General features: G+C 38.2%; 1 protein-coding gene across 10 annotated transcripts in view; it reads left to right on the top strand.

Annotated features, from left to right (window-relative positions):
* frya (furry homolog a (Drosophila)) overlaps positions 1–9,162 on the top strand; it is a 72,141-nt gene that overhangs the window by 12,964 nt on the left and 50,015 nt on the right. For 6 of the 10 annotated variants that reach the window (XM_015036866.1, XM_015036876.1, XM_015036867.1 and 3 more), the window contains exon 1: positions 866–1,239. The exons of 1 other annotated variant lie outside the window; for it this stretch is intronic. In XM_015036866.1, the coding sequence (XP_014892352.1) occupies positions 1,059–1,239 (181 nt within the window). In that variant the 5' untranslated portion in view covers positions 866–1,058. Of the gene's footprint in view, positions 1–863; positions 1,240–6,737; positions 7,055–9,162 lie in introns of those variants that run through there. 3 more of the 10 variants (XM_015036875.1, XM_015036874.1, XM_015036873.1) reach the window with 2 other exon arrangements.

Genomic DNA, 9,162 nt, shown 5'->3' with positions numbered 1-9,162 from the left:
GGGTTAGATTTAGGACAAAGGTGTGAATTGAGTTTTGGTTAGGGTTTGGATAAGGTTTAGGCTGTAGAAATGAATGGAAGTCAATGGAAAGTCCCCACAAAGATAGCAACACAAACATGTGTGTGTGTGTGTGTGTGTGTGTGTGTGTGTGTGTGTTTGTGTGTGTGTGTGTGTGTGTGTGTGTGTGTGTGTTCAGTGAAGTTTAAAATAATTTTTGATCATTTTGTACCTAATTTCCTCCTAGCAGCATAAAGAAAAGTGTGTGTCCATTTTGGTTCCCCTGCTTGAGTTTCCTCCTAAAACTGAAAACGCCTTCATGTTACGGACATACACTGACTGTTTGTCTTGCTGATGTCTCTCAGACTAGGAAAAACTGGCTCATAATGTAGGTGTGTCCACTTAGCGGTTTAAAAGGAAGAGAGAAAAGTCAATGTAGAGTGAGCTGCAGTCTTTGCAAAGCTTTCTCTGGGTTTATGGCTTCAGTGCTGCTTAGAAAAAGAACATTGCAGGCCTTAAGAATGAAGACAGGTTTTGGAAATAAAGATGTTTCTATTTGGTTGTCAAACCTTTTAAGAGAAGGGATGTGTTTTCCAAGGAGTAGAACATGCCTGTTTGGATTTTTGATGTGTGGACTCAAGACAAATACAGGATATTTATTCAGGACGGCCTCCTGAGCTTACAGTAGGCAGGGATGTTGGAGCTGTCAGAGCAGTTTCTCTTTATTCTTTTCCCACCCTCTTTAGTCATGACTTTCCCCCTCTCCTCTCTGACTCTTGCCTTTTTAGCTGAAAAGAGGAGGGGCTCCTCAAGTAATCCAATAACTACCCGGTGCATGAATGTTACTGTTGCTGGACTTCCCTGACAAGTGCAGAGGTTAAAACGTATCAAGAGGCTGAAACTGAGGAGGTTGGCTGCATCTCTAAAGTCAAGATTATAGTTGGCAGAAGAAAAGTAAGCGGAACATTGGCACCGGTGTCTAGTGGAAAAACGTTGAAGCTGCTTCCAATGAGTCTATTAAAAGACCTGAAGAAGAACCTTTGGGCTTCCTGCCGTTCAACATGTCTTTAGAAGAAGATCCTGTGAAAGACACAGCTAAGATGGAAACAAGTCGTTCCAAGGAAGTGAGTGAAGTCGTCCTGAGCCACATTGCTAGTTCACCCCTGGATCCATTTCCACCCAAAGATTTCAGAGGGAAGTTTAAAAAGATGCGTCAGAAGAAGAGGCCCACCATTCTTGAAAGTAGGTCCTGTTCCAAACTGTAAGATTTTTGTTCTTCAGTTGGTAAAAATGCAGATTTTAATAATGAAGAACCGCCTTACTGGTACTTCTGCTGTTATTCGCATCACTTTAGGAAATTCCTCACCTCCCTATAGTACGTGTCATCTTTACACAGGAATCTGGTGGGTTGTTAATAATGGACTCAGACACTGATGCAATACAGTGCACATTTTCTATGTAGATTACCTCACTGTCACAAGTTAGCCCTATATCATACTATACTTCCCCAAATTTCTGACCATATCCACCTTCCAGTGAATACGAGTTGCAAAAACAAGCAGTAACTTGAATTACAAAGATCGCATTTAGCGAGGAAGATAGTGTAATGAGGGGGAGCAGAGAGGGAAGGGAGTAAAGAGTTTCAACTTGATAACCACAGAAATGGCTCAACCGGACAGACATACCTCACATTCCTCAACTCCATCAGAGCTTGATAATACTTGTAATAAGTACTTAATGTGTTTGTGGCTTTGCTCACTTACATTAAACTGGAAAAAGAGGTTTACGCTATTTTTTATAGTCTGCAAACTATATTTAACGCACTGACTTGATGTTTTAAGTGTACAACAGATGGCGGAAAAAGGTGTCATTACAGTATGTTACTATGAGAGTGCTAGTGAGGCAGTTCAGCTTCCTAATATCTGACACTGATCCTATCCGCTACTTCACCAAATGTCGCTTTCTCTGTTTTATTGTTGTGACAGGTGTAGATAAATCTGAATAAGGTTTTACATCATATCCATTGACTGAATTTCCTCATAGCTGCATCTTTTTTTGATAATAAGTCACTTCAAATCAAATTTTGTTGTACAAAAGGGTTAATGCTGCTTTTCAGGTGATGTGAAAACATTTATGGTACTCTCCTGTTTAGAATCAGGTGTATTTTTGTGATGCAACTTAAATGTTTGCACTTCTAGTGAGCGTCCAGCACATACGTGCCAAGGCAAAAGTCGCTGGTACATATGCATCTCACTCTGATCAGAATCTTTTCAAAAGACAATATTTGCTGAGTTGCAAGGCTTAGCTTCCTTTCTGTTTTCATATGCACTTTGTTGATCATTTGGTTCATAACATATGCCTTTGCGGTTCTAATTGTGTGGGTAAAATTTACAGGAAGGGTTGTTGTTCTGTTTCCTGAACTGTTCGGTTTTAAAAGATGTATTTATTACATCATTGTCTCAAGTCATGAATTTTTGTCTTGGTCCAGGTTAACCTGGTCTTTAGTGCTGATTTGAATAGGAGTCTAGAATCTGAGAGTCTCTGATCTAGGCAATGGAAAGCCAGGTTTTTTTTCCCATAGTGGGCTGCCAAGCGCTAAGGTTTTCTCTAGGGACATAACTCAGAGATTTGGCTGATGTTTAAGAGGTTAAATACTCATATTTTTGTACAGAGATTCTCATTCATCTAACCAGATGAGTCAGCCACATCAGATTATCAATGAAAAATCAGTCATAGAAGTGAACTTTGTTCTGTGTTTAAAGAATCCAACAGACTGTTTCGTCCAGTAATGAGAGGTTTGGCTTGCCATTATAAGGAAAGCATTTCCCGATGATTAGTAAAATCTGCTTAGAGGGAAAGGAACATGCTCTGCCTTCCACTTCAGGAAAGAGTCAAACTATTTCTCCAACAACCACATCATTCAAATAGAATGAGCTGGTTTAAGAATTAATTACGATTTTGATACAGAACATCAAATTTACATAATGTTTTTTATTCAAATAATTTGTAGTATGGGGAAATGTGTGCTGAGAGGTCAAAGTTGCCATCAAAAGAAAATATTTTGGAGTAAACTGAGGTGTTTTACTGAAGTCTATTCTAAAACTTTGCCAAGTTATTCTGCTTACTTTGTAAAGGCGTCTGTGAAAACAGTAATGGTACAGTAAGAGGACAGGTCTGTGTGTTATTGCAGGCCTTAGGGCTTATTTTTACAGATTTGTTTACTACCCCTGATATTATCTGAATCATCTGATTTTTCAATACCCAGTCCATGATTTCTTTAAGTTAATAAAAATGTATACTATTTACAAGGTTGAAAGTCCAATAGCATTAAGGTGTAGATATTCATGACACCACTCAGTCTTCATTAAACTTCCATCTTGATTATGCTGAGGAATTGTTTAATCTGGAGCAGGTAACTAAAGGAAGTGCTTAGCTAACATTTCAGACTGTTTCTATATTTACCTAAATTCAATGACTGTCATTTAAGCTTTCACTCCTACACCTATCAGTTATTGATGGATTTGTTGAAACAGTCACATGGCCCTGATCCATGGGGAAATCTCCTTTTCGATTTAATTTCTTTTTAACAGCTCAAGAATACTTATTGGACGTAAAGATTCAGGCCAAGAATACAAATTTGCACACAAAATGTACACTAAAGTCAGAATTTATCCCATATTAAAAAATAAATGGGGGACACAATTTAAAGTGCAGTTATCATAAACTATGGTAAAAAATTAGAACTATTTTACAGATGGATTTAAAAATGTGACCTCTATCAAGGAAACTGCAGCAGATTATTTTTCTTTGTTAGTCAATGTTTGACATTTATCTGCTCTGTGAAAACAAAGTCTACACCAATAAGTGTTTATGTTTGTAGTCCCGTCATGGGAGGAACATAAAAATTAGCCAAAAACACATGAAGAAATCAGGATTGTTTGGCAAAATCATGACTAATGCATCTCTGTTAAAGAAATATGAGGAATAATATTATTCTGCTTGGCTGATATTCCCCAGGAGAAGGCTAACAGGTCTTTGTTTATTAAAATCGTGATGACTGAGTGCTGAAATTTGTGCTCAACAAACTGTGCCAGCATCAGTGAAAGCTTCTACATCACAGAGCGTTATGTAATCAAGGTCAAGTGGCTGTCACTTGATGGACAGACAGAGCTCTGATAGGATTACACTAAGAGCGCAGAGAGGCTGCGTGGATGGGCTATTGAAGGATGTTTTCATCGTACATTTAGGTCAAGACATCTGCTTTCATGATTATTTATTTTAATACTCCTGCCATTTTCTAAAAGAAGATTAAACTTTGTTTTGTGGCACAACTTTACACATGATCTATAAATTATATTTGTATGAACATCAAAAGTGATAAAATGATAAGTTATTAAAGAATGTTTGCATTTGGTGCTGTTTTTGAAATCAGGTTTATGAAAGCGGCTAACATATTTGGAGATTTTTCAGCATAAGACAACAAATTGAAAAAAAAAAACAACAACACATATTTTTATTAATAGATAAGGCAGAATCAGAGGGTATTTTTAATCTTGATAGATTACGTCATAATGGAAACAAGTAATGAATTATTAACACATTATTATTTAAGTTATCATTTTAAAGATGTATTATCTATTGGATGGGATTTTTGTGTATTAATGCTGAATGACTCTTTGATAAGACACAGAGCAGCTTTAACTCCTCTCTCCCCTATTAAATGATAACATATTTATATGTTACCCATAAGGTTTGCCATGTTTGCATTATCACATCCATCTTCCTCATTCAACAGATTAGTGTCTAGTCAAAGTTACCTCAGTTGTGTTCAGCACTGTCTGCATTTAATCAGACCAGCAAAATCTGCTCATAAATAAATTATGACAATGTTATGCCATTTATACTGAATATTATCTTGCATGAAAACGTAGAATATGTGGCCCTATATTTTTGTCCTATTTCTGTTATTATATTTATTGAGCAAAAATATTGAGCCAAAGTTTAAGATACTAATTTGTGCTCTGAACTTGTGAAAGATATCATAAAAGAAGAGAACTGGGGCTTATCAGATTCAGTTTCCGTACCAGTTCAGATACAGACGTCGCTCTTGGAGCAGATGCTGGACTAAGGCTCCATCCCGCAGTCCAGACATCTGTGTAGCCAGGGGTTATATTTAGATTTATTTTGTTCTAGAAGTAAGCCCAAAAATATGTTGTCCATTTAAATGTATGGGGATTACATTATAATCTGAGAAATTTACCATTAGATGTGATTTTTTATTTTTATTTTATTTGGCTAGTTAACTTTGGGCCTGGTAGAGAAGCCCACTGTAGACAGTATGACTACTATGTAGGGGAGGGGTCCCCAAGCTATGGCCCGTGGGCCGGATCTGTCCCGCCTCCTCATTTGGTCCGGCCCCCTGAACAATACCAGAGAGCATTCAGTGTTTTTTTTCATATATATGTGGATTTTTCTTCAACCACCAGGGGGGCTCTTGAGCAGATATGAAGCTTAGTTTCCCTCAATGGAATATATACTAGTCAGTACCAGTCACCGTTTCGCTCACGGTTTTTTTCCATTTGCATTCTGGGTAAAAATTTATCTTCAAACGCGAATATGTGGTCGGCAGTAATCCAATCCAATGCCCCCCCCCCGGTCAACAAAACTTTTCTAAGGTTTCTTTCTCAAAAAACTAAGACCGGCCCCCGACCAGAAAAAGGAACAGTCATGTGGCCCTCGCAGGAAAAAGTTTGGAGACCCCTGATGTAGGGATTTTATGTTGAAAGTTGTGGTTTTTCAGATGTTTTTGTTAACAGTGTTTACATCCTAGTAAAATTTGAGTTGAAAGCAGCTGCCTTCTTACACTTCTGTTGGAGTCCATTGTGCCTCCTCCACCCAAACCCTTAGTCTCATCACTCTGTAAATGGATTTAGCAGCTCTGTACCATTCTGTGAATACAGGCATGAATACATTGCTCTGAAGATTGTGTAATTATAAGAAAATGTCAATGCAAACATGGTGTTGACCAAGTTTGCTGAGGTACATCTGACATGGCTTTGTGGTTTAAAATCACATAAGGTGTTCAGCTTGTAAATCAAGGCCAAACACCCACCTTTGATCAACATAGGTGGAACACTGATCCACATATTTGATCTGTATGTGGTTGATTTTCATGATGACATTTGACAAAATGTTTATTGCTTGCTTCAAGGTGGCAATCTGATGTTTTTGTTATGTAAAGGCACAAAGCAACTGCTTTGTTGCCAAAATGTGCTGAATGACTATCAGTTGAAAATAGCCTGACTTGCTCACGTGGTAAAAAAAAAAACCCCAGTAACTATTCAACACAGGGACAGTCCTTATTTGTACAAACAAATTAATTAAACATTATTTCTTAAATATGGTGCTGTGAGGATGGATCATATTCCAGATCTACAGTTTCCTCCTGCTCTGATGCACTTTATCTGAATTCTACGATCGCTTCCGTTTCCTATAATGTCTCATCATGCTTCCCATACGCCTTAATTTCTTCAATGTTGACAACCTGTAAGACTGTGCCAGTCACGCTATAATAACCAAATGCATTGCTGTCATCATCACCAGGCTCTGTGCTCAGAGAAAACAGTAGTTATTATTAACCGCGCTCCACTAAGAGGATTGCTTCCTGCACTCTCAGCCTCCGCGCAGTTATTTAAAGGCAGCTTGTGTTGCCGCCCACTGCCTGCCAAAGCTTTGGAGGGACAGAGAGATGTTGAGAGAGTGAGGAGGGAGGGGAGAAGAGGGATAGTAATGGGACTTATAGCCAAGGACAGGACCAGATAGGAGTGGGAAAGTAAGGCAGTGCTCGGGTGTTTTCTTCTGGGTCTCGTCAGCGCAGCGCTGTGTGCGTCACAGAGAGGTGACAGCCACGCTGCTCCCAGCTCAACCGCCGCCACTGCTGATTCTGCTGAAGGGGGAAAAAAAGAGGGAAAGGAGGAAGCTGCAACCATGACCAGCCAGCAGGACTCGGGCTTCTTTGAAATCAGCATCAAGTCCCTGTTGAAATCACTGAGTGGAAGTGAGTAGCAGCTTGTCTCTTGTTGTTGTGTTCAGCAAACGGAGATGGCTGACTGAGACTGCAACTCTGCTGCAAGTCTAACTTTAGAGCTCAGTGTTGTGGTCTGTGACATGACATGCTTTTTGCTTCTCGAGGGTTGAATGAAAGTACCCCTGTGCTGCAAAGTTGGAGAAGAATTACCAAAATACTTCTTGTAGCAAGAGTTAATCACTCTAAACAACTTGCATACATTTTTTGGGAGCAGTTCTTAGAGTTACCGACAATAAGGAAGATGCTCAGAGTTGTTTTTCTCTGTTACACCTAAGCTACCTTTACTGATGGAGATTTTTCAGATGTCTGCTGAAAAATCACAGCCCAGCCCTTTGTCTGAGTCCCAATAGGTCTTATTTAATGCAAGGTTACGGTAATAGGATTAGAGGAGGTTCAGCTTGGTTGCATGTTCTGTCCGGAGCCAACAGCTTCATTGCCCTCCACTCAACCCACAAGGTTGGGATGGATTGTCTTCCTGCTTTGGATCAGTGCAATAGTCTGCTAAAAGTGAGACATATGAGCAACAATAGTACACTGTGATGGCATTGAAACTAATTGCTTTCAGTATATTTAAAAAGAAAAAAAAATCTGTGAATGTGTGAACCGGAATATAATAAAGTGTAGAATAGAAAGTGCAATGAATCCATTTTTCAGTTAAATTATCTTGAAATGAGAATACCATAAAGCAAAGTGTCCACATGCTCAACGTTGAACCCTCTCCTGATGATATTGCATAATCCTCACTGTGGGTCACTTTGGTACAGTTATAAAGGCCCAGGCGTAACAGCACATCTGCATTTGATATGTTCAGCTAATATCAGCTTTTACATAGTGTTGTATAACAGATTACAAAATGGAAAAACTAAGTTGTGAATGTCCAAGAATGTTAAAAAAAAGAAAACACAATTGATTGTTTTGTTCACGAAATAATATATATATATATATATATATATATATATATATATATATATATATATATTTTTTTTTTTTTATTTTTTTTTTTTTATTGCCCATTCTACAATATATTCAGGCTGAATATGTTTTCTACTGTTCATAAGATACATTTTAACATTCTGACGATGAGATTCAGAATCTCTGAACCCTTTGGACACTGATCTTTAATAAGTCAGCGTGTTCAGCTCTGATAAAACAGTGACAGACAGCAGCACAGAGCCGGTATTGTGCAGCTGCTGCGTCAGGTCTGCTGTCCACACTGCATGAAGGTCAGCTCCCTTTCAGCCAATCAGAGCAGGAGCTGCTGGGATGAGCTATGACGACACTCCTACAAAAAGTAAACAAACACATTGTTTACACTCTCTCTCATGAAATACATATATTCTGCTTGCAGGTGTGCAAAGGTGCAAATTTAATTTGCTGATAATGTTAAACTTGCTTATTTTTCAACATTATTTAGCAGAACAGACTTTTTTTTTTCATTTTAATTTCCCTTTGGGATCAAATAAAGTATTTCTGAATTGAAGTGAATAGATTTTTTTCTTCCTGTAACTACACAATTACATGCAGAAACCTATTCTGCTAAGCAGGAAGTAAAATACAGTCTTCTAAACGGTTGCTCACTTATATAATTGGACTGAAATGCTCTCTCAGCAGGCGGCCACTCGCAGCATGATGTCCACTCACCGAAGCACAACTAATAGTCAATAGTATGAGACCATCAGTTTAATCTGCTTTCCGCTGAGCTTTCCTTTCTCCTGCTTTTTAAAACTTAAGCCCTGAACTTCTGTTAGGATATTTGTCTTATGATGTTTCAGCTGCCAGAAAAAATTTATCATGTTTTTCTTAATCCATTTTTCAACAAGTTAAGTTGTATATGCACTGGGAGTTTGATAATTCAGAGAAAAATTCTTCATCTATATTCATCACATGAGGCCCATCTGGATGTTATTTTTGTAAAATAACCTGGTTTACAAAATCCATGTGCCTTTGTGGCTAAAATGTAAAAAAAAAAAAAAGTTCAACAGATATACGCATACTGTATTATACACGGTGGTGTGAAGTAACGAAGTACAAGTACTTCGTTACTGCACTTAAGTACAATTTTAATGTATCTGTACTTT

Source organism: Poecilia latipinna, unplaced genomic scaffold, assembly GCF_001443285.1.
Source record: "Poecilia latipinna isolate Pla-1442-1.1 unplaced genomic scaffold, P_latipinna-1.0 Scaffold383, whole genome shotgun sequence".
In the NCBI taxonomy this organism is placed as follows: Eukaryota; Metazoa; Chordata; class Actinopteri; order Cyprinodontiformes; family Poeciliidae; genus Poecilia; species Poecilia latipinna.
The sequence above is the reverse complement of the archived record's forward strand: the minus strand, read 5'-3'. Positions and strand labels throughout refer to the sequence as shown.